We start from the raw sequence: 26,291 nt of genomic DNA, 5'->3' as shown, positions 1-26,291 counted from the left end.
TCGTACTGTTTACCCCGTACAAACCCTGCTGTACAGTTCTGGTTTTTTTTTCTTTTTCTTTTTTTTTCTACCACTTCATCAATCCTGCCCTGCTTACCTCCATGGAGGACCATCTTAAAAGTTATTCCCGGAAGGACTTGTCCCGGGATTCCAAAAGACAGCAAGTCGATTTCTCTACCTCAACCTCTGCAGATGCTCACTATGTTTTCGACATGCTCAAGGATGAATTTCACCACAGCCGGAAGGAGTGGGCCAAACCTCCCCCGGCCCTTAAGTATAAGCTGAAGCTGCCCTCATTGGTCACTCCTCTCCGGAAGTTCTCTCAGCAAGCAGTTATCATTTTCTTCCCTGGGAAGTTACCTTCAGCAAATGATGTAGCTCAGTGGGTTCAGGCTTTGTTGGGAGGTTGCTTTGTTGAAGGAGTATACTTTGCTTCTCGAGGTTTTTATGAAGTGCACTTTTTGGATGCCTCATATCGTCAGCAGATATTGGAGATGTCCCCTCTATTCTATGGCAGACAAATGGTGCATGTCATGCCATGGTCGCCAAATAAGGATTATCACGGTCTCATTCGACATCACTGCCCTGTATGGGTTGAGGTAGTGGATTTTCCGGATTATATGAGGGCTGAGTTACCAAGTCTAGCAGCTACTTTGGGGCAAGTTGTATGCCCACCCCGTCCTTCGAGTAATCGAAATTGGTTTTGTGTTCTTTGGGATACAGATCACCCAACCCCTCCTTCCATTGCGGTAGAGGTGGAGGATGTTCCATTGGGCGAAAAATATTTTGACTTGAAATGGGGAGTATTTGCAGGTGCTTGTTTCACATGTCACAAGTTTGGCCACCTAGCTTCACAGTGTCCTGCAGTCCTACATCAGCTCCCACCTACAGCTATTGCTCCAGAAAATACTTCCCCTCCAACTTATGGTCCAGGGCCTAAGGCTATGCCTGGCAAGTTGGGTGATGTGGCATCTAAATCTGTCCCTCCCAAAGAAAATGTGGTCCAGGTTTCAGCCAAGCAAAAGGATAAGGGAAAGGGCAAAATTTCAGAATCTAATGCCTCTCCCCAAGGTGCCTGGCAGCAACCCAAAAAGGTATTTGCGCTCAAGCCACGACCATTACAATCTCGGCATTGGGATGCCTCTACTTCCACCCCTGGTCAGGCCTCTACCCCTGCTGATAGCCTGACTTCTCAACTGTGGGTTGATGTGCTCAAGAGGAGCATCCCTATATGTGACAATGATGAGGACTATAGAGCTAATGATCCAGGAAGCCAGGTGGACGTTGATGTCATGGCTGAGGCCTGACAGCTTATACCTTTACTATGTTTTTTGGTTCGGCTGTACATATCTTCTATGTCTACTTCAATTACTTGCATTACATACAATGTTCAAGATCTTTGCAATGTCAATAAGTGGAGACTTTTTTGGCACTATGTACATAGAATGCACCCCGATGTAATTTCTTTACAGGAACACAACCAACACTTCTTGGCTGGCCAGCAAGGCCACTTTGCTGGTTATGATATTTTTTATGCTGGTACAATGCACTTTTCAGGGGTATGCATGCTGGTGAAACATGATATGCAGCCCACGGTTGCTCACAATGACCCCCAGGGTCGATGGATGGTGATCAGATGCATCTGTCATGCTGATCTTTATGAAATAGCATCTGTTCATGCCTCTCAAACTTCTGCGACAAGAGCTCAAATGTGGGCCTTCCTCAAACAATATCCATGGCTGTCTAATGCCTTTTTGTGTGGAGACTTTAATAACTCGCCTGCCATCCAAGACGACACCACTCATTGTTCTCACATGATCCCCACTGAGCTTCGACATTGGGAGGATATGCTTTCTTTCTTGCATGCAGAAGATTTATGGCTCTCAACAAGAGATAGAGATATGGGTTATACATACCGTCACAATGCCTTTACTCATTACTGGGCTCGACTTGACAGATGGTATTTGTTGCATGCTTAGCAGTATGCTAGTTTCACATGTGCACTATGGATTGACCATTCCCTCTTGCTATCTGATCACTTTCCAGTATGCTTGATATTATCTATAGCACGTTTGACAGATGATATGCCTTTTTTTGGTCGTCGCCTACTCCATGTTAATAGTGCTTATTTGCTCCATCAACAATTTCAGAACATGGTGAGAGTGGCTATCCGCCCCCTCCTCTTACATGCTCAGGAGGACATGGATTTCGCTTGGATCAGTCTTGCCCATCGCTTGCAGGCTGTTATTCAAGATTATGGACGGAGTTACATGGGAAACCTCAGGCTTAAGCTGAAATGGGCTCAATCTCACAAGCAACAAATGGATGTAATCAGCTCTTACAGGCAGCTCACCTCCTCTGAACAGGATTCTTGCGCTTATGCGGTTCATATCATCCATCAAAATGATCTTCGCAAATTAAAGAAGTGGAAACACTTAGGTGGCAGGGTAATGATGGATTTGTTGTGACACTGACTATACATATAACATGGTATTTGCAAAAAATTGATATTTGTGAATTTAGATGGTTGTCTTTGTTCCTAGGCAAAGCAATAACATGCTAGGGAATACATGCATTACCTATCTACCCAATAGAAACTATGATGTTCTAACACATAGTTTTTCTTGGATGGTGGTAGGTAAGTGGACCCTGACCTTGGAACTTGGACTATGTAATGAATTTAATGCCCTTTGCCGATCTTGTGTTCCTATTTCAAACTCAATATGATTATAAATTCTCAATTTTGTTAGAAATTTTGCAAACTCTCGAAATTATGCAAGTCCCAACTTAGTTGTCATATTTTTTTTTTTACTTGCATGTAAAATGGTTTAGAACTATTTACAACAGTCCCCATGCATGTACTTAAGCATAATTTCATATATATAATTGACGACATTTGGCACATGTACTTAAGCATAATTTCATATATATAATTGATGACATTTGGCACCCATCTTCAATATAGGTGGTTTTTCATCCGGATCGTTCTTATCCAAGATGGTGGTACATGATCCAAGTTGCACCACGAAGTAAGCAAATTTTTGAAGATACAGATGTGGATATGAAGATGCCACTACCAATGCCCGATCCAATTGATCCCAATAAATCTAGCGAAGAAGATGATCACAATATGAGCCAAAAGGAAGATGCGCATAATGACATCGCACGGGAAAAGATGGAGATCACAATATTGAGGAAGAAGACAACGATCATCAAGAATCATCACACTTTATTGAAGAAGATGATCAAGTACTTTTGGGTGAATGTACGATGCTAGAGTACGATCATGAAACCCCTTTTGGATAAGGGCTGCTCCTCCAAAGCCTTCTTTAAAAGTCTCCATGCGGATAGGCGAAAGGAGGATATTTGCAGGATCAGGCAAGATGATGGCACCTAGACCACCTCCAAATCAGAATTGGAATCGCAATGCTCTAGTCATTTCCAGCATCTCTTTTCTCCTCAGCCTGATCATTCCATGCAAGTGAATGCAGCTAGGTCTCAATTTCTTATGCATGTTCAGCCTATATTGTCTCGGGAACAAGCTCATGCATTGGAGCAGCTCTTAATGAACTAGACGATGCTTTGAGTCATTTACGTAAAGGAAGCTCTCTTGGTTGGGATGGATTGACTGTTGAATTTTTCCGTGCATTTTGGGGTGATCTCAAGAACACTCTTCTTCTTATGATCAATCATGCTTGGGCAGAATAATCTCTTCCTCCTTCTTGGAAACATGGCCTTGTCAAATTGATCCCCAAAAAAAGGTTGTGTGAGACAATGGCTGATTGGCGGCCCATATCTCTTATGCCAATCATTTACAAACTCATTGCCAAAATGATTGTCCTCAGGGTTCGATTTATCTTGCAAGCCGGACTTCATCCCAGGCAGTATGGGTTTGTTCCCAGAAGGCAGATTACTGACAATATCTCCAATGCTTTGCTTGCAATTGAGTATGCCAAATATTCTAAACAAGATGTTCTCATTCTGCAAGTGGACATTGCGAAAGCATTTGATACTGTCCATTGGGATTTTATTTCTCAAACTATGCATAAATTGGGATTTGGCCCTCGGCTGGTCCATATTATTTATTGGTTCTATTCTCATGCCACTGCGCAGTGTTTGCTTGGTAGTGGGTTGTCAAGGACATGGACTATGACCCGTTCAGTGAGACAGGGTTGCCCTCTTAGTTCGCTACTGTATGCCATTGCTACTCATCCGTTATTGTTGCATATGGACCATCTTGCAGATACAGGGCAGCTTCATGGCTTGCAAATTCCAGGGGCATAGCCGTTTCTTGCACAGGCATATGCTGATGATTCATATTTCATGCCCAGGAATTCTCAAAGTGACCTCTCTCATTTGATGCATACTCTGAATGATTTTGGCATAGCTGCTGGATTGCATATCAACTTTCAGAAATCGAATCTTCTAGCATTGAAAGAAGCTGATTGGCACATTATTTCTTCCCATACTATTGTGAGGCATTTAGGGTATCCCATTGGCTGGAATATAACCCCTCAACAACAGCTCAAATGGGTGCTTCAAAAGATTAACAAGAAGCTGGAATACTGGCACTTGTCCACTTGGCCTCTACATGTTCGACTTCGGATAGTACAGTCTATCATTATGGCATATGTGCAATTTTATTTGCCTCTTCTTACCTGGTCTTTTAAGCATTTGGCTTCCTATATGTCCCAGGCTATGGAGATATTTTGGAAAAGCAAATCTCACAAAAAGGCTTTGCGACTACTTCCCATGCAATCTGTTTGTTCTCCTAAGACTCATGGGGGACTGAATATTCTCAATCTTCAGTTTCATATGTTGGCAAGAAAGAGCACTATGATTGCTGATTTTTTTCAGCAAAAACAGCCATGGGCTATTATGTTAGCAGCTATGTGTGGAAACATGACGTCCCATGCATATGGGCATTGGATTACAGATCACTGGGAAGCAGTCATGACCACATTTCAGGAGAAAATTCCTGGTTGTCCTGTTTCTACTGCTTTTATTCATGATTGGAAGAGAATTCTCTCTTATGCTAAATGGTCAGGTGCTTCTTCCCACCATGGTAATTCTCTTCGCTTGGAAAGCATCCATTGGAGCAAGGTGTTTGAATCGCCTCTTGCTTTACAGGCACCTATTAAAGCATATAATCTTATGAAATTGGGCATAAGATTTGTCGGAGATGTTGTGGATCAACATGGTTATGTGCTTTCATTTCCACAAGCTTGCAGGACATTCCCACTGGGTCTGCATCATAGGCCCATTTGGAGAATACTTACAACTATGTTGCAGCCATTTGTTCCTGTTCCTCCATTGTTTGTACAGGACAGATTACTGGACTGGAATCTGACTTCCTTATCTTCTACTACCTGTCCACTTTCAATGCATAATTTGGCCTCCTCGATGGTCTACAGATTTCTTCTTCCACCGCCATGGATTGATAAGCATGCCAACACTCGTTGGAATTTGGATAGGCCTTTATCTTGGTGGCAATCACGACTCAAGAAATTTTGGAAAGCTAAATTGCCATTGAAACAGAGGCTTTTCTTTTGGAGATGTATAGTGGGAGCTTTTTCCATTGGGGTGAAATTGGCAGCACGTCGTATTGCTTCCTCTTCCTGCCCCCGTTGCTCTCATCACCGTGAGACAGTTCCCCATTTGTTATTGTCTTGCCCGCACTCTCGGATATTGATCACTCATGTCTCTCATTTGCTGCGGCTTCAGTTTCCCTCTATCAGATTCGGAAAACTCTTCTGGATGTTTGGATGCTTCTCATCTCAGATGTCTCCATTCCTCCTTTTCTTTCACTGGGCTCGTTTTTGGGTACTATGGACTATTTGGACACAGAGATTGCATTTTAGGATGGGACAACAGTTTCCTCAGGCATATGCTTTCTTCAGAATGTCCCTCAAGCAATCTCTATATGATAGTTATGCTGCGAGGGACTTGGATGCTACTAGCCTTGAAGTGTTTTCTGACTGTTTTTGAGTTCTTCCATTAGGCTCTTTTTTGGAGTCTAATGTCATGTACATTGATTTCATGTTAATTTTATAGATACTGGTTTCACAAAAAAAAGTGTGTGCCTTTGAAACAAAGACTTTTTCTTTGGAGATGCATGACCGGCACATTGTCAGTGGGAATCACACTTGCCAAACGTCACATTGCACCATCCACATGTTTACGATGTCAGGCTCCTTTAGAGACTGTCCCTCATTTGCTTTGGCACTGCCCGTGTTCTAGGAATCTCCTTGGGAGAATTTCAGATCATCTTCGGCTCCATTTCCCGAGTCACAGATTTGGGAAACAATTTTGGATATTTGGCAGATTTATGAGGTCACTGTCTCAATACTCACTATTTCTCTCATGGGTGAGATATTGGGCTCTTTGGACAATCTGGAGTGAGCATAATTTGGCATACTTGGGTCGGCAGATTCACAAGTCATATGAATCTTTCCGAGCCTCATTGCGGCAATCCTTATACAATGCCTGCCATGAGGGTGATATACATGCTTCTTGCATAGAGCTTTTCTTTTTATGTTTCTGATCTTTGGGATACTCTCCATTTTGGAGACTTCTCATCTTGTAAATTTATGAGAATATAAATACACTGCACTGGATTTTACTAAAAAAAAAAGTGTGTGTGTGTGTGTCCTATCAGAGCGCCGTACAATTTCCGTACAGGTGTATGGCCTGTACGGACATCTCCGCCTGCAGCAGTTCTCCTGTTCACAGATCATCCCCGGTTCTCGGCTCTCTTCCACGCAGGGTTTCCTTTGCGAACTACTTCCATGCGCTGACTTTGAACGCTTTTGCTCCTGCTTTTCTCCTCTTTAGTCTTTGGATCTACTGCACCTTTCCCATCGCCAAAATCTTACCTTTTCCTCTGAAATATAGTTCATTTGGGGTTTTTTACTGTTTTTTCCCTCTTTTCCTTCTACAAAACTGTTTATTATCTTCTCTCGACCTCTACATCCCTCTTTCCTGTCTATCTCCTTACCAATATACTCTTTTTCTCTTCTCTGTGGGCTTCCTGTGGATATTTCTTTGGGACTGGTTTTTTGCTTCCACTACCCTTTTACAGGTACTTCATTCCTGAGTTCCCTTTCTTACAAAGCTATGGCAGAATATTCATATGAAAAAACGTTTCAAAAGGAGCGTTCAGTTCCCTGCAAGAAGCAAAAGTAGGTTGAGGGTCAGCATGACCCGATGCATGATACTCTTGAGGCTCAACTCGTATATGATGTCATGCATGAAGGATTTGCAGACACGAGGAAAGAGTGGAAAGACTCGGTTCCTTCAGTTGGCCTCATGGTTGAGGTAGATGAAATTGTGGATCCAGTCAAAGAATATGCTAAGAATGCAGTCATATTATTTTTTCCAGGCCGGATGCCACATGCCGCAAAGATAGGCAACTGGTTGACACGCACACTGGCTGGCTCGTTTGTTCGTAAAGTACACTATGCAGCCAGGGGTTTTTTTGAGGTTATCATGGTGAATGATATACATAGACAAATGCTCTTGGAACATTCGCCTCTCTTTTTTGGGCAGCAAATGGTGCATGTATTGCCATGGTCTCCCACAAGGGATTTTCAGGCTTTAATCCGACACAGATGCCCGGTTTGGGTTGAAGTTGTCGATTTCCCACAATGTATGGCCTCACTCTTGCCTAAAATTGCAGCATCTTTAGGTAAAGTGGTCTGCCCACCACGGCCAAATGGCAACTCGAACAGATTTTGCATTCTCTGGGATACTGATAATCCCACACCCGACTCTTATTCAGTCACGGTGAATAATGTGAACATGGGAAGTGCTTTTTATAAACTCAAATGGGGTTTATTTGCAGGGGCTTGTTTTAAGTGCAAAAAATTTGGACACATGGCTTCACAGTGTCCAATGAATCAGCATAAAATGCCTCATACCACTTTGCCGGTTCAAATGCCTACCAAGGATGCTCCTACTCCAGTTGCAAATAAAAACAAAGGCAGTAGACAGCTTTCTGGAAGTCAAGATAAAGGCAAAGCTCCAATGGTTTCCAATGGGAATATCTTTTCACATTCACCTCCTGCTATTCAACCATTGACCAAAGGACAGAAACCTCCAACTGATGGATGGCAAAGTCCAAGAAAAGTTATTTCTGCTCAAAGAATTCCACCCCCCCGCACTTGGAATGGTGCATCTTCTAGTGGAAATACCCCAGAGATAAATACAGGAATTGGGATTACATGGGCTGCAGTAACAGCCAGCAGAACACTCTTCCCTGAAGAAGAGGTTGCTGCTTTGCTGTCTACTTCTCAGGTGGCTACTTCTTCTCAGGGGCGAGGCCTTGACCCTGAGATAGAAATGCAAGGCTGACCTCATAAATTTTGCTGCTTCACATAGTTGTTATATTCCTATAAATATCTGTAAATATGACTGCTCATATCAAATGTTTTACACTCAATGTCCAGGGGATGTGTGACAGTAGGAAATGGAAATATGTGTGGCTGTACATCAATAGTTTTCAGCCTGACATAGTGGCATTACAAGAACACAACCAACATGTCTATGCAGGAAAGACAAGACACTACTGTGGTTATGATATTTTCTATGCTGGGGAGCACTCTTTCTCAGGGGTAGTCCTTCTGATCAAACATGAGCTTCAACCAGTTATTGCTTTAAATGACAACAAAGGCAGATGGCTTGTTCTCCAATGCATTATTCGAGGAGAGGTGTTTGAATTTGCTTCTGTTTATGCACCTCAGTCCTCTAGAGAAAGAACTGCAATTTGGGATGCCATGCAACAATATCCATGGAGATATCATGCCTACATATGTGGGGATTTCAATAATGCTCCACAACAGGGTGACAACACCTCCAGACATGACCATATGTTAACTCCTGAAAGGCATGCATGGTCTCAATTACTATTGCATCTGGATTTGGTTGACCTTTGGAAGGAATTGCAGCCTTTGTCACCGGGCTACACATTTCAACATAATGCCTTTTCCTCTTATCAGGCATGTCTGGATCGATGGTATAGTGTAGCTCCACAACAAAATGGGGATTTTACATGCAAAATGTGGATTGACTATGCCTTTGTGCATTCAGACCATGCACCTCTATGGTTGCGGCTATCCTTTCATGATATGCCAGATGATAGATTGCCACAAAGGAGACATCTAATCATAAACAATAGCTATTTGCAACATGCTGATTTCAAGGCAATGGTTACTGAAGCATCTCATTGTCTGTCCTCTAGCAGCCATATTCATATTGATGATGCCTCGGATTCTTTTATTTCCAAAATGCAAGTTGTGATTAGAGCTTATGGTAAGTCTTACATGAAGACTCTGAGGGAAACCATTGCTCAGGCCAAATCCACTTGTCAAGACCTCACTGAACTCAGCCATTATCGTTCGTTGTCCATGCATGAGCAAACAACACTATGCCAGGCCAGACATTGTCTTAAACTAAATGATCACAGGAAACTGGCCAAATGGGAGACTAGAGCAAGACAAAGAGCCTTTACAGATAAAGGTTGCTCTTCCAAAGAATTTTTCAAAAGTTTGCATCAGAGGAGACTCAAAACATAAATTTGCAGAGTGCTTATGCCTGATGGATCATGGACCACTTCACGGTCACAGCTTGCTTCTGTTTGTGTGCATCATTTCTCTCAGCAATTTGGTTTTGCAGTTCCTCCTTCACAACAGATTTTGCTTGCACGAAATTTACTGTTGCAACATGTTTCTCCTATCATTTCCCCTACTCAAGCTTTGGAATTGTAGGAACCCTTTATTGAGAGGGAACTGTCGGATGCAATCAAATCATGTGGCAGATGGAAATCTCTAGGATGGGATGGTTTAACAGTCGAGTTTTTTCTAGAATATTGGCCTATTTTGAAGCATACATTGCTACATATGGTGAACGCTGCATGGCAAAATCAGAAAATGCTGGACACATGGAAGAGAGGTCTTGTTAAACTCCTTCCAAAAAAATAAATTTGTGAGTCTTTGGCAGACTGGAGACCTATCACTCTTATGCCCGTCATTTACAAAGTCACTACCAAAATGATTGTTGATCGGCTAAAGGGGTTTTTACATGATGGGTTGCATCATGCCCAATATGGCTTTGTCCCGCGTAGGCATATCACAGATAACATTGCTAATGCCTATGTTGGAATTGAATATGCCAAATACACGCAGCAGGATGTTTTGTTATTGCAAGTTGATATTGCCAAAGCCTTTGATACTGTTCAATGGGATTTTATTTCATCGACTATGCAGGCATTGGGATTTGGCACAAAAATGCAGCAACTCATCACTTGGCTATATCAAGATAGTAAAGCTGCCTGCATACTTTCAGGGGATGTTTCTCCATCCTGGACTCTTGGTTGTTCTGTCAGGCAAGGATGTTCCCTAAGTGCTTTACTTTTTGCCATAGCCACTCATCCACTGCTTCAATATTTAGACCACCTCTTGGACACTGACCAGTTGCACGGTTTGGAGATTCTTGGCAGTCATAGAATGATTGCTCAGGCATATGCTGATGATTCATTCTTTACTCCAAAAAATACTCGGGCTGATCTGTCCATGATTATGCAAGCTCTTTCTACATATGGATTGGCTGCTGGTCTTCGGGTAAATTTTCAGAAATCAAAATTGTTGCCGTTGCATGCACAGGAATGGCACAGCCTTCTGTGGCCTGGGGAAATTGTCCCCGCTTCTCAATTCATTCGGCATCTCGGTTATCCTCTAGGTTGGGGACTCACCCGTTCCCAACAACCGTTCCCAACAAACTGATTGGGTGCTAACAAAGTTAAGGGAAAAACTTGAATATTGGAAGCTTGCAACTTGGCCATTACATGTTCGTTTGTGAATTACACAAACCATTTTGATAGCATACATACAATTTTATCTGCCTCTCACTATGTTCACTAAGGCAGATCTGGTTTCCTTTATGTCAGCTATCATGGAAATTTTCACGTGTTCAAAAAATGGCAAGAAAAGTCTCAGATTACTCTCTATGCATCGTCTCTGTTCTCCAAAGATGTACGAGGGTCTAAACATTCTCAATATTCAAATGCATTTACTTGCTCACAGAGGGAAAATGATGATACAGTTTATGCAAGGAGATCAGCCTTGGGCTTTCATGATCCGCTCTCTCTTATTACATATTCATACCTCTACCTTTGGGCATTGGCAGCCTACTCAGTGGGATTTCTTATTTGGCTCTATCCAAGGCAAGATCAGAGGCTGCCCTTCTGTCTCTCGTCTGCTTCTTGATTGGAAACATATCTTATCCCACTTGGAATGGCATGGCAAGGATTCTCTGTCGGGAAACTCTTTGAGGGCTGAGAATATTTTTTTGTCTAAAGTATTCCACCCTCCTTTGGCCATACAAGAACCCAGACGTTCTTATTTTCTCTCCTTCAAAGGCATTTCATCTGTCGCGGATGTACTTCAGAATGATGGCACAATTTTATCCTTTTCTATGGCTGCTAGCAAATACGGCTTGGGAGCTCATTATCGTCCTTTATGGCATAGGATTTCAGCAATGCTTCAACCGTACTTGCCGGTACCTCGTTTGGAACTTCAGAATCGGCTTGAGGATTGGATTTTACGCTCTTCTTCCTCATACGCCCGTCCCTTGAAGCTCTCACATATCACAGTGTCATCTCTGTATAAAGTGCTATTACCTCCGCCTTGGATTTCTCACAGAGCAAATACTGTTTGGCATATGGATCGCCCAATGAAGTGGTGGAGAAAAAGGCTGCGTCTCCTTTGGCATTACAAAGTCCCTCTTCGGCAACAGCTTTTCCTTTGGCGAGTTCTCCTTGGCATTTTTCCATCCGGCCAGTTACTCGCACACAGACATATTGCTCCAGCTGTTTGTCACAGATGCCAGCACTCTACTGAATCTGTGCTTCACATTTTTTGGTTCTGTCCACATACTTGTGATTTCATCGCTCTCATCCGATAGAGGCTTCGAGCGAGATTTCCTACTGTTACTTTTGGCAGATTTTTCTGGTTGTTTGGTTTTCATCCACCGAGACAGGGTTTTGATTTATTTTTTGTATGGGTGCGCTACTGGACCCTATGGACTTTATGGATGGACAGAAATCATAGAGTCTTTGGTGATCCACTATTTTCATCCTTTCTTTTTTTCAAACGATCTCTGCAACAATCATTCTACGATTGTGTTCAGACTCGTTTGATTGATCAAGATGTGTATACAGCTTATACTGAGATCTTTAGTTGAATAGTAATTACTTCGTTTTTGAAGTAACTATGAATGTAATTATTTTACAGCAATAAAAGATTTCTTCCCACAAAAAGTGTGTGTGTGTGTGTGTGTGTGCATGCGCACGCGTTTGTGTGTACACACATACTTGCGTACATACATACATTTTCACATGTGTAATGCATATGAAGATGGAGGCAGAGGCGGAGGAGAAAAAGATAAATGGGCCACCTTTTGTGCCACCAATATATGTCTGGTTGAATCAAGGAACACGCCCAAACTCATCGTCTGAAAATGCAACAAAATATGTGGGTTCAATCTCATGATAGTCACTCACAAGGTTTAAAACCATAAACCCCATCACATATAGTAGGGACCAGCTACTATGACATCCCCATTGACGTCTCCAAATGCCCAACACTGAGTGTAGGACGATAATATAAACATAGCTCTCATACATACATATTCACACACCACACATACTTGAGCATCCATCTATAGAAAGGTTTTCATACTGAGTTTATGTCAGCACTCCAACAATGAAGGCTAGACTTAGCCTGACAATGGCTAGTGCTAATCAAAAAGTAGTCCATATTCTCTTCTTTCTTGCTACAACTACTATTGAAGACTATACAATTTCGTTTTAGTCTTCCCAAACCAGATTTCTAAGCAAAAAATGCTTAGACAAGCTAGCTGATAGGGCAATGCACAATTAAGATAGAAAGAATTTGTTGCAAGTTGTTCAGACAATGACATACCTTGATAGGGTTTGGGCTTTGTCTAGCTGATAGGGCAATGCACAATTAAGATAGAAAGAATTTTGCAAGTTGTTCAGGCAGTGACATACCTTCATAGGGTTTGCGCTTTGTCTAGCTGGACACTACCGAGGTTGGCACTTTCAATGCAATTTGCATGCCCTGTCCCCAAGATCCCACGAGACGAGATCAAACACATCGTACGATTGGATCTACTACAGGTCTATATATCACAGACTTGGGGCAGACCAAGAGTTTCCCACCAAGATCCGATTCCATAGCGATCACTTCTTGAGAGTATCAGAGAATGGAGTGATTATCAGACTCCAACACTTGGAGGATAGACGAGTCTCACATGCATTAAGGATTGCCATTGGGAAGCTACGGGTTTCGTCCCACCAACTGAGGGTCAAGACAAGGAGAGCAACAGGCACACCTAGAGAGCGGGTCAAGACAAGGAGAGCCACAGGCACTCCTAGAGAGCGGTAGATTTGTAGGCTATGCACACTAGAAGAGGTGGGACAGAGAGAACTTCTTATATACATGCCTAGTCTACTATGAGATTCATGGATGATACCACTATCTTTTCCAAGAGGGACACGGTTTTGGGCCACTTTGTCAGCCGGTCCACTTACATGATTAAGTTTGCATTGGTCTCTACCTGATTGAAATGCGACAACACAGAGAGACCTTGCTCAAATAGATTAGACAACAGGAGGTGACGGTGGCACAAGGGATAGAGCTAGACCGGACACAACGACATGTCACAGACTTCTACACATTTGAGTTGGCCCCATGACACTAGTTGAGTGGAGGAGCTGGCTGATTTGAGGGCAGAGTGGATTAGCGGGAAGAGACGACATGGAGTTGTGAAGCTAGAGACATAGAGCAGAGGCTTGCCACAGCACACACGCGGCACGACAGAGGTTCAACCTATCCTGACTCTACTCAGATGGGATCAACAAAGTCAAGGTGGCACTCTTGATATGGCCCACCGGATATAGAGATTACGCAGACGACGCGTCCCACCCAAACAAGAGACAACCCGATAGAGAAGATATGAGGCATCTTCTTATCCCACCAAAGGGCTGTGGCCTGCCATGCACCAGGATCATAGTTGATAGTCAATTACATCTGTTAGGATTTTGAGTTTGGATTTTTGAGTTCTAGTTTCTTAGTATAGCACTCAGCAAGGGCCCCAACGAGCCCTTGCCTCATCCGATAGTGGCTTCTATGAGTTACTTTTTTTATTGAACCTTGTCTCAAGCCCGTGAAGCCTCCCAAAGACGTTAGTATACGTTTCTTTTTTCCTCTCTCGACACACTCTTTTTTTGTGGAATTCTCTCTCTACACATGCACGTGTGCACACACACACATATCTATGTGAGGATTTTTGGAGGAGGTAGCCAGAGGATACATTACTCAGTCTAGAGTCTAGAGTCATAAAAAAGGAAACATTACTCAGAGGATACATTACTCAATCTAGAGTCGTTAAAAAGGCAACATTACTCAGAGGATACATTACTCTAGAGTCATAAAAAAGGCAACAATTTGACTGCATGCTGCAGGCTCATGAGTAAGTTTGACCATAAATTTTTATTTTTTTTTTGGGCAAAAAAAAAGTGTTGATAACTTGTATTAACATAAATTTGGATGACCTAGAAGTGGCTTTGATGCAGACCGGTGCCCTAAACTATTGGCACATGCAGGCAGCTATAAAGTTGCTCATGTTTGCAGAGGTCTCTAAGACTGCTTGACTTTGTTTTTGAGAAGGTTATGGATGGTGAACTAATGCCTAGATTGTGGGAGTATATACATGTGTATCGATAAATCTACGCATATCTCCTAGTATACAAAGTGTGGGCAACTTATTAGATGCAATCTAGAGTCGTTAAAAAGGCAACATTACTCAGAGGATACATTACTCTAGAGTCATAAAAAAGGCAACAATTTGACTGCATGCTGCAGGCTCATGAGTAAGTTTGACCATAAATTTTTATTTTTTTTTTGGGCAAAAAAAAAGTGTTGATAACTTGTATTAACATAAATTTGGATGACCTAGAAGTTGCTTTGATGCAGACCGGTGCCCTAAACTATTGGCACATGCAGGCAGCTATAAAGTTGCTCATGTTTGCAGAGGTCTCTAAGACTGCTTGACTTTGTTTTTGAGAAGGTTATGGATGGTGAACTAATGCCTAGATTGTGGGAGTATATACATGTGTATCGATAAATCTACGCATATCTCCTAGTATACAAAGTGTGGGCAACTTATTAGATGCATATGTTTTTATGTGTGTTCACCTTTCTAGTCTGTGTTTCATGCATGTGCACACATGTGGGTTATATAGCCGTTTGCATGGGTGGGCATGATTATTTTCTTGTTTTCCACTGCGTCTCATACTTGAGTATTAAAAAATACGAATCTACTTGCTCCCAACGTATGTGCCTTTGTTTGATGCGTACGATACTTTGCACACATGCTTATTTTTCCTTGAGCCTCTTAAATTGTGTATAGACTCTACAATTGTATGCAAAAACCATTATATCTATATAAGGTAGGTATCTTAAAACTTCAAAGAAAGGCTCGAAACCTCATGTACCCTTAGACTCCAGCTTTCCTTTTCTTCTTTAGGGAAAGGTGTCTCATCCCTCTAAAATTTAGTCCTTCCCTTAACACCTGTACTGGGACATCTCTATAATTCATTACCGTTTTTCTTGTTCCATTTCTTATATTTTACTTTGTAAGAGGAGAAACTCAGTTCCCTTTGTCAGGCGAATTGTATATCAACCAGTATTATTTACCCAATTAAGTAAGCCTCCCATTTCATCTCTTAACTTCCGCGGATGGACAAAAAGGAGATTCCCACCTTTGCAGATAGCAATCGCCTGTTGTCTTCTTTTACTAACTCCATAAAAGCAGATTCCAACTCATCTGCCCTGCATAAAATGAATAAATTTTTATCTCATCACAAGAGATTCTATGCAAACTAGAATTTCATTTCCATACTCTATATGCTTCAAGTTAAGAAAGGATGGAAACCTTAAAGTTGCTGTTCTTCTCTCCTCAAGAGCTTGAGAAAGTTCCATTTTCAAACATTTCACCTACACAAATTGAGCTGTTAAAGAATTTTCTCACACATCTCAGAATTTTAATGTTAAACTCAAACTGGTCTTTAGATACCATGGCTGACTAAATGCCATAATCCATGAAATTCATATCACTTTGGCAACATGATATAGAACATCTTGTGTTGCACATATTCCATGGAAGAAGCTGAATGCCAACAGAAAACCATTATTTTGGTCACCTCCTGATCATAAATGTCTTTCATAATAAAATGTTCTTTCATGCATAAAAAACTTGGTGATACTACATGATCAGAATTAGAAGAACAAATGCAAATAAATTCAAGAATAGGATCAAGTAATTTTTAGAAAGGATCACATATCCAAAGCATAGGATGTTGATAAATGATGGCATGAAGAATATATTGCCATATTAAGCATTTCTTTGTAAAGGCTATCGAGGTAAAGTAGGTTATTAACAACGGTTCCCTCATCTCATTTTTCACAGCAAACAAATGCACATGAAGCCTTGGCTTCATGAAGGCATCTTGAAGATTGCGCAACATAAGAAACAACATTTGAGTATGAAGCAACTGACCTAATTTACTCATGGTTCCACTGCAACCCTGGCTACCATGAAAGATCATCCAGTTATTTCGTCATACTTCTAGAGACACACAAATCTGTGGATACATGTACTCAATAAGACGAGGACATTGACTTCCATTGAAACTGAATTGACTCAACAGTCACCTTAATACTCGTAAGGATCCGTATACTTTAGAATCAATTGTTCACCATAAGGATGGAGGAATGAGATTCTATGCATGATAACCTCATCAATGTGGATGTGATCAAGGACCACTTTGAAAAGCTGGTCAGAAGGTGGACACAAATCAGGTAGTAATGCTCATGCTCAACATGGTGCCGAGGAGATCAAAGGTCTGGTTACAATAATAACTCCACAGAGCAAACAAGCCACTCGCATTCAAAATGCTAGCTTGTACAGGTTAGATTTATCGTAGTCTGTACAACTAAGCGCTGCATTGACAAAGCCAAATGGGATGAGAAACTGATAGAAATCCCAAATTCACTTTCTCAAAGTTACTACTTGAGTGAAGATACGTCAACACTCAGCAGAGTTTATATATTGCCCCGAGAGTATGGATCATGAAGATGCATTGGAAATTTTAGGGAGTTCCTGATTTAACAAAAACAGCTATCTGTTCCCCTCTCGCCAAATGGGTATTTGAAAACAAGTATTTGATGACTTCTGTCCGAGCGTTAAGTGTAAGATCTACATGATAAGGTAGGATGCATGTCTATTTCACAGTATATAAATCGGATATTCATGGAACTAAATGTTCATGTTCAAAGCAACAAGATTGCAGATGGCACAAAAGGTGGAGTGGCCAAGCATGGAAAAGAATGGGGAGGACATAAGAAAGGGCGGATATGCTGAAAATGGTACAACTCTGTTGATTTGCTGAACTTGCAGGGAATCGCCCTCTATTGTTTTGCTCACTATTGATCTCTGTCAGCTTTTGGTTACTCTCTATACTAGTGGTTGTCTTAAAGGGCTCTTTCCAACGCTAGCTTGTACAGGTTAGATTTATCGTAGTCTGTACAACTAAGCGCTGCATTGACAAAGCCAAATGGGATGAGAAACTGATAGAAATCCCAAATTCACTTTCTCAAAGTTACTACTTGAGTGAAGATACGTCAACACTCAGCAGAGTTTATATATTGCCCCGAGAGTATTGATCACGAAGATGCATAGGAAATTTTAGGGAGTTCCTGATTTAACAAAAACAGCTCTCTGTTCCCCTCTCACCAAATGGGTATTTGAAAACAAGTATTTGATGACTTCTGTCCGAGTGTTAAGTGTAAGATCTACATGATAAGGTAGGATGCATGTCTATTTCACAGTATATAAATCGGATATTCATGGAACTAAATGTTCATGTTCAAAGCAACAAGATTGCCTACCCTCAGAATTTATGGCAATTCATGACAAGCTGGACTCCCACAACAGATTTTTATTTGACAACGTGGCAGTGGGCACCTTTAATCAAGCATATTTTCACTGCCTAGTGACTCCGACAGCTGGCCAAATATTGCCGTTTCACAACCAGTACACCAAACACATGGTCTCCACATGAGGGATTTTGCAAAAGCGACCAATATGAATTGAAAAACTAAAGAAATAAGGAAGGGTGAAAGTAAATTTAAGACTGAACTGAAGTCAAAACAAAAACAAAACATCTTACATAACAAAGAAAAAACTTATGGTAGATCATGCGTGCTACAAATACAAAGAGAGGTAACAAAGCACAAATTGAAATACTGGAACAACCAAACCAATGCAGAGTCCACAAAGAAATCTTCTTTCAACCAAAGTCATCTTGGTTGTAGGTGCAGCCTATATTAAGGAGCTTGTTCTTTGAGAGATTTGAAAGGGAGGAAAATTGGACAGGCAATCGTAAGACTCTTCTCAATACTTATACTGAGTGAAAGAAATGTCATCTGAAATTTTTCTTAGAGCCTTCTTGCATTGGTTATTACTGCATCTAAGGCTCTCCCTAAACATAGAATTTTCTCATCTTTCAATTTTCAACTTTTATATGAGAAAATTTCAGCACAGGGGTTGCATACAACTCCCCGCAAAGCCCACAAATGCAAAATAGAATGTACACACGTGTAGCACCTGTTCTAGTAGGTCTGCAACACTGGTTTCCTCTTCGCTAAGCACTGCACCTTCAGGCTTGCCTTCCAGTGAGCTTGCAGAGCTAATTGGCGCTTCACCATTGTTGAGGAAGGGAACAGTAGGCAAAACTAGCTCAGAACCTTGCCCTGGAAGGATGATCTTTCTGTTCAGGTCCTTTTCAGACACTTGGCTTATGTCACCTCTGGATTCTTCATAATTGTACAATTTGTTAGAGATTGATCCATTGGCACTTTGCCAACCAAGAGACTGCTTCAATGAACTTGCAGTATGGGTAGTAAGCACGTGAGGGCGGTGCTTCAAGCGTAGTTCTTGCAGCTTTGACTCATGTACTGACTGGTAACCCATGCAAGCGTTCAGAACTAATTGGCTGCTGTCAAAAGTTGAACCAGGTAGAGATTGCAACATTGCCACAGCATCTCCTGTATCTTTTGTGGTCATTAGTGCTGATCCTGTACAAAAGTATCACAAAATCATACCAAGAATAATACTGTTCACAATTAAAGCACTAACAAGATGCAGAGTGGGAAATGACCCACAAGGGGCAGGGTTGGGAAAGGAAATGTTTACAAATTCCTGATATAACATATGGACTAAAGCAAACGAGATTCACCATGAAGTTCTATGAGGGCAAGTGCTGTTCGGAAAAGCATGCTATGATTTTGCTCATACAGAAGCACATCCCACACTCGTAAGACTGCAAAACCCCATCAATTCATGTAAATGAGTGAGTGCACCAGTTATCTGTGCCAAAAATACACCCTTCTTGGCTAATGAGAGGATATCACATAAATAACTTGGTTGCGCAACTTTTTGACCTAAAAGATCAGAGAAGCAGCTGATATGAAACAGTACCACAATTCATGCCACTCAAAACAACTGCACTTGTGGAGAAGAGCTCATGTGGCTCCAGCCTGAGACTCACCCTAACATATCTCCATACAGAAGATATTGATCGCACATGGGTTCTAAATTCTCTGGAACAAAGGTGGTCTGAAGCTAAGAAAGGGCAACGTGAGGAAGCAGCTCCCTCACAAATCTAAGGTTTACATTTGTCAATGCACCATGCTAATGACTAATGAAGCATTAGGCCCTCCTTTTGGTGACCTAACCCTGAGCCTGATGAAATTCAAAACACATGAGAGCAAAAAGAGTCCAAACCCATCGTATCCTTCCCTATGCTAGTGGGCAACCTTCATGCTGGTGGGCAATCCGGGGTTACTCAGACCTTTGAAGGTTATAAAGTGCATGAATTCTCATTACCACGTGGATATAGAGGGAGTATCGAAAGAGTACCAACCGCTTTCCCAGGGTAGGATATTGACAAATATGGATAGAAACCAAGGACCAGCGACCCAGGCCACCTGAACTCCAAGACTGTCCAGGTGCGCCACTGACAAAGACCAAGAAAAAGGAAATTGTCACATAGTCAGCGACATATTTTGTAAATTTATGCCTATGGTCTCCAACAAACATATGCTCACCGAGTTTTGGAAAATGCATGCGCACCAAATCGTCTAGAACCAGCTGGTCAACCTGGCATATTACTTCAGAAATCAGGGACTGTTGAGGAATGAATCTGCAGATTAACGATCGACTAACTGAAGATCGGACTTCAAGTCCCTCTTAGTTTCAACATTAAATAGAAAAAAGGACGGATAAAGGGTCCACTCGCAAACCTGAAACTCCAGCATCTTCTCCGAGTAATATCCCTCAAAGTAATCGTCTATAACGCCAGCCAAAGTCCTGTACGTTTAACTGGCACGATAAGGTTGCGATAAAGCACGCACGTTTATAATTACAAGCAAAACAGATTACGAAGCATTACCAGAATGCATTTTCTTCAGGCATCATCAACAAAAGAAGGGCCGCGAAGAAATTCATTGCCTGGATACAGACAGAGCAACCACGATCAACTCATTATTCTGTGAAATGATCGCAAATTTGCTTTTCCGGAAGAATGGCAAGAGTGTACCGTACAAGCCAAACGTCCTGACACAATCTATTACCTGGCAGTATCCCACATCAGGATTATGGCAAGCATAGGCTGTGAGCAGGCGACGGAGTGCATTTCTACCATTCTCGTCGAGAGCTGGGTGGTCTGGAAAGGTCCTAGGCAAGTCCTACACAGTGCAGGATCCATAAAAGGTTGAATTGTGGAAATCCATCAAGTGCATGTGGAAACGACTTATCAATCCAACTAGATCGAGGACCTTCTCAATTTGGCTGATCCACTTCTCAAGAGTGCCAGATCCCGAAAAACTGTGGTCAGGACCAGTGCTGGGAAGGCCTCCAAAACCATTGCTTTCTCCGCGAGCATCAGCCAACGAAGACAAAAGCGCTTGGTAGCGACCTTGTATCCTTCGTGTCCTTGTTCCCACAAACATCTGCCATAGCTGTTTACCAAAATCACGATTGCAGCCATCAGACAATTTGTTGCACTGAATTTCCGGAACTGAAGCATGGGCAATGGTTGTTTGATTGCATGCGAGTAACGTTCTACCTCGCCCCTCAATGCCATTGGAACGCCACCTCGCACCAGAACGTCCAACTCCTGTTTTTGTTGACAAAGCTCTTCTTCTTGCTGCTCGGAACTGGCTATGCCATTCGGTACGTCATGACAGCCGTTTTGAACCGCATCAACGTCGTAGCATCCTTGTTCCGATCCATTTTCCGTCGACCCTTCTCTCACCTCCTTGCTCGCGCTTGCTGCTTTGAAGGGTTCCGCCTCCTCAGCTGATTGCCCTCCTGCTCCGCAGCCACCATTCGTTGACGGATGAATTTTGTTATTGAACCGAGACCGCAAAGCACGTTCCACCGGACGCAGACTCGGGCGTATCTGCCCCCATATTTCGAAATGCCGGTCCCTGTCGCGGTAACCGTTAGCATCTCTTGCAGCAGGTCCAATTTTCTCATCATGCACTGTGAGCGCCTTCGGTTCTATCGTAATTGTGCTGCCAGCTTCGACGTTGACGGACAAATCCTTTTCTGGGCAAGGCGGAGATTCGCCGTAAGTCCTCAAAAAGCGCTCCCATCCCGCTGATCTTTCGGTCTCTTCTTCCTGTATGAGCAGCGAAAAAAGTCACGCTCCATGATGGAATAACAACCTTCTTGATTGATTGATCAACTAAGAGTAATACTACCTTGTAGATGATGGCATACTCTTTATAGAGCTCCAAGATGTGAGGTTGCACCCGGAATCCGTAAACGTCTCTGCATGGCCAGAAGATCTCAGCACCTTGATATTCTATTGCTTATGATCAGAAGAAGAAGAAGAAGAAGATGATGATGAGGAGGAGGTACCTGCTCATTTCAGAGGTGGTGGCAAGGAGCGATGGCTTTGCAGCATCTCATCTTTCATTGAGTCAGATCTGCATTGTCTCCTGTGTTCATTGTCTCCTGTGTTCGCGTTGAGCGTTGCCGCCAATTAAGGATCTCTCTCTCTCTCTCTCTCTCTCTCTCTCTTTCTTGCGCTCGTGACTCGTAACTGCTTGCTGGGATTCTTGATCCTTCGATTTGCCCGTCGACGTGTACTGGGGAATTGCACTTGGCTTTCCGAATTGAAATACGTGAAGAGCGTCACGCATTCGGAGAGCTACTATCCGCTGTACCGAGGCAGAGAATTAACGGCGGAGGTATATTTCACGATCACACGATTCTCGCGCTCCCGTTGAATGATGATCAACTGTGGCGTCCCGCCATGTCTCTCTCTCATTCAAAGATACCTCTCTCTCTCTCTCTCTCTCTCTGTGTCTCTCTCTGTGTTTCACATAGATATCCGAAGTTCGCAGCGTAGAATCCAGGAAGGCGGGAACCTGAACAACTGGGTGGTGTAATGGAGAGGCGGAGAGGAGGAAAAGATGGAGATGGTGATGAGAAAATGGCGAGGGGTGAAGGGGATCGCCATAGCTGGCGATGAGGAGCTTGCTTGGCTCACGACCTTGGGGTGCATTTCGCAATTCGCATCTATCTATTATAACCTCGTGATTAGTCCCAATCTTGCCATTAATTAATATTTAAATTGAATGCATTTTGGCCCTCCCATGGTGCATTAATTATTAATATATATTGCCCTCCCTTGCACCTCCTCTATATTAATTATTAATATATATTGGCTTTCGTCTCAACAGCCAAGGGTCTCCGGCTCACTTTCCCTACCACAATCTCCCCTACCACCTATCCCGCGCACTCAAGTACTCCTCGCCACCGATCGCATTTCTTGAGCACCCACTAGGCAATCAGCCTTGACATCGCGGCGCTGAGTAGGCCTCGTGCAGAAGGCTCCCCCCCCCCCCCCTGGGAGGCAAATTCTTCAAGCTTGTTGTCCACCACAGACCCTCAGTTCCAGTCCCCATGCACTAAGGATTGACATGTGGTTCGAGATCCTTATCCATTTGTGAGGCTTCCATCCAAGGAACCACCAACCCATTGCACCATTCTTGGAGATTGTTAGTTAAGCACGCCTACTCTGAGAGATGTGAGCCAGTTTCAAAATATCGCCTGAATGCATGTAGCTAGAAAGTGTTGGTTTATTTTGGTCAAGCTATTGCACCATTCTTGGAGATTGTTAGTTGCGCACAACCCAAGCACACCTGAGCCAGTTTTAGAATATGGCTTGAATGCATGTAGCCAGAAAGTGTTGGTTTGTTTTGGTCAAGCTAACTATATTGCAAAGTAGGTTGGTGTTGAATTAGCCCTTTTAAGAGTCGCTAGGTTTATTTCGCCAATTTGGCCAAGGATCTTTTTAAATCAAGTTGAGAGTATTTGAAAGTCCGTCAATATTTAATTGTGTGTTAATTGTTAATGGGCATTAAAGGTTGCATTTTCTTTAAAGAAGAGGCATTTTCTTTAAAGAAGAGCGTTAGTAGTTTTTCCCGTATGAGAAAGTAGGCCCTGTTTAATTTTTGTGATAGTTGTCATTAAAGGTTGCCTTTTCATTAAAGTAAGGTCATAGTGGTTTTGTCACTTTGCTTTGTGTTACTTGTTAATGGGCATTAAAGGTTGCCTTATTTTAGTTCTACTTCCTTTCATTAAAGCAGGGCCATGGCTTGTTTCAGCTCTTCTTAGGGAGTCTCCTTAGGTTTATGTTTAACTCTCATTGCAAACTCATCCCTATCGAGGCCTAGTTTGCAAAGGTGTTGCTTAGCTATGGGGAGGTGGCTTCATGTACTTTAGTACTATTAGTGAAGGAGTAATATCTTGGTTGGCCGATAGTAGAGCCATGATGAACTTTGTGTGTGTGTGTAAAAAGAGAGAGAGAGGGGGGGGGAGGGGGGATAATTTAAGGCCATGCTCAATATCTCACACACACACACACACATGTGTGTGTGTGTGTGTGTGTGTGTATGTGTAAAGAGAGAGAGAGGGAATAACTTAACGCCATGCTCAATATCTCACACGTGTGTGTAGAGAGAGAGAGAGAGAGAGAGAGAGAGAGAGGGAGGGAGGGGGGGGGGGATAATTTAAGGCCATGCTCAATATCACACACACACACACACACGAACGTACCTATGTATGTATGTATGTATGTATGTATAGATATTAAGTCTTAGTTGCTTTTGTTGATAGATTTGTAACTTATTCGGGGCACAATTTCTTGTAAAATCTCCAACTTTTAATTTACAACTCCTATGACCATACTACCAAAGCCAAAAATTTTCTATTTTTGCATATAAAAATTACATGCCATGAATTTTCTTTTCAACCTATAACTTAAGACTTCAATGTTAATGGGACCTTTACTGAAAGTCTAATACATGCTAATCAAAGCATAGAAGATGCTATATAACCTAAACTAATGTAACCCAATGTAACCTAACTAACCCAAGCTTATCTAACCCGATCTAAACTACCTAACCTAACCCTAACATAGCCCAAATGTAACCCTATCTACCTTAACGCTAAGATGGGACTGTTGAGAGGCACGTGGTAAGGGCAGGCACAAGGACGGCGAGATCACGAGGGGGAGGGGCCACTTTGGGCAGCGAGGGAATGCCTCGAAAGGGGAGGTCGTGAGGGGTAGAGGGGGGGAAGGGAATGGTAGGTGAGGGGAAGCAGCCTCATGACCTCCTCTTATTGTTGTTGTACCTTTGGCTATGGCAGGAGGAAGTAGTAGTGGGAGCATTAGGAAGTCCCCTCAATCATTTTTCAACCCATTTGCATTGCCCAGCCTGTAGTCAACAATAAGCTTGCAACTACTCCTCCCAACAAGCGTGTCTGACCATGCTATTAGGAGAATGGAAGCTCACAATGGTGATGTTCAAGCCTTCTTTACTCCAAAAATGACACAACAATATAGCCACTGTACAAGGACTTCTCCTTCCACTTCTTCCACTCTCACCTACACTCACACTCTCACATCGGATCTCCACTCTCAATGAATTGCATCAACTTTCTCAAATCATCTCCACCTACTGCCCTTGCCAGAAGATGCAAGAGAAGGTAGCAATGAAAGAGGTCCAAACAATGGTGCACAAGGAAAATCAATTGGGTAGCAATAGAAGGAGCTGACCACTAAGGTGTGTTCCCTTGAGCTCTAAGATGCAACGGCTATTAGGGAGACGATGAAAGTGATAGGGAGTGATGTGAGACAATGGACCTAGGCAAAAGCATACAAGCTACATGGTCAATGCCTTAATATTAGTGCTCCCTTGAGCTCTAAGATGTAGCGGCTATCAAAGAGACAATGAAAGTGCTAGGGAGTGATGTGAGACAATGAACGTAGGCGGAAGCATACAAGCTAGATGGTCAATTTGCCTTGATATTAGTGCTCCAATAGAAAATGTACATTGTGAACATTTTGTTTGTCAAACAAGAAGAGAGAGAGAGAGAGAGAGCGAGGGGGGGGGAGGGAGGGAGGTGTTAGAAACATGGTGCAGAGAGAGAGAGAGAGAGAGAGAGAGAGAGAGAGAGAGAGAGAGAGAGTTAGGGTGTGAGGAAATAATGCTCAAGTGAAGACAGGAAGAACTTGTCTTTCATTCATTCCTCAAATGCAACAAGACAAGTGAAGTACAAGCCTTATATAGGCTACTCACTCACACACTAGCACCTAGTGCATATGGGATAAGTCCCATGATGACACGTGGCACTCACACAAGACTCACTCACATAACCTAGTACTTCACACTAACACATCACATCACCACACTCTTTGGCTATGATATCTCCAACACCCCCCTTCAGCTAAGCTGCATTAATTTGCTCGAATTGTTTTTTCGATTCGAAAAAACTCCTTCACGCATAAGCAACAATTGCATCTTGGTTTGCCACGTGGGAAAATCTTCCCCCTTAAACTTCTCCATGAGGATAGAACTTGAAGACAAGGAAGTCAAGATTGAAGAGGACTTCGTGAAGGCATGCAACAAGCTAAGATGAAGGACCAGCTATCTCCAAAACACAACAGTAGGTCTCTGAAATGAAAGTCAGCTCCCCTGAACAGCTATGAGTCCTATAGCAAGTCTCTAATGTAGAAAAATAGCTAATATAGATGTGCTGGAGGCCTCAAAATAGTTTGAAATTTCCTCTGT

The 26,291-nt window shown here is 42.5% G+C and overlaps 1 protein-coding gene across 1 annotated transcript in view; it reads right to left on the bottom strand.

Moving 5' to 3' along the window:
• Positions 1-22,352, bottom strand: part of LOC147905984 (uncharacterized) — a 35,434-nt gene extending 13,082 nt beyond the window's left edge. Inside the window, exons 1-14 of the mRNA XM_087381359.1 lie at positions 22,254-22,352; positions 22,069-22,103; positions 21,909-21,978; positions 21,269-21,826; positions 20,979-21,161; positions 20,775-20,888; positions 20,594-20,652; positions 20,445-20,511; positions 20,250-20,301; positions 20,066-20,158; positions 19,379-19,462; positions 18,748-19,217; positions 16,015-16,076; positions 15,842-15,911 (exon numbers count right to left, since the gene is read on the bottom strand). Coding sequence (XP_087237485.1) covers positions 15,842-15,911; positions 16,015-16,076; positions 18,748-19,217; positions 19,379-19,462; positions 20,066-20,158; positions 20,250-20,301; positions 20,445-20,511; positions 20,594-20,652; positions 20,775-20,888; positions 20,979-21,161; positions 21,269-21,826; positions 21,909-21,978; positions 22,069-22,103; positions 22,254-22,352 — 2,016 coding nt within the window. The remainder of the gene's footprint in view (positions 1-15,841; positions 15,912-16,014; positions 16,077-18,747; positions 19,218-19,378; positions 19,463-20,065; positions 20,159-20,249; positions 20,302-20,444; positions 20,512-20,593; positions 20,653-20,774; positions 20,889-20,978; positions 21,162-21,268; positions 21,827-21,908; positions 21,979-22,068; positions 22,104-22,253) is intronic.
• Between the last annotated feature and the right edge of the window lie 3,939 nt (positions 22,353-26,291).

This window comes from Dipteris shenzhenensis, chromosome 1 (assembly GCF_047967505.1).
Source record: "Dipteris shenzhenensis isolate YYH24624 ecotype China chromosome 1, Dip_SZ_1.0, whole genome shotgun sequence".
Classification (NCBI taxonomy): domain Eukaryota; kingdom Viridiplantae; phylum Streptophyta; class Polypodiopsida; order Gleicheniales; family Dipteridaceae; genus Dipteris; species Dipteris shenzhenensis.
This window is presented reverse-complemented; position numbering and strand designations above follow the sequence as displayed.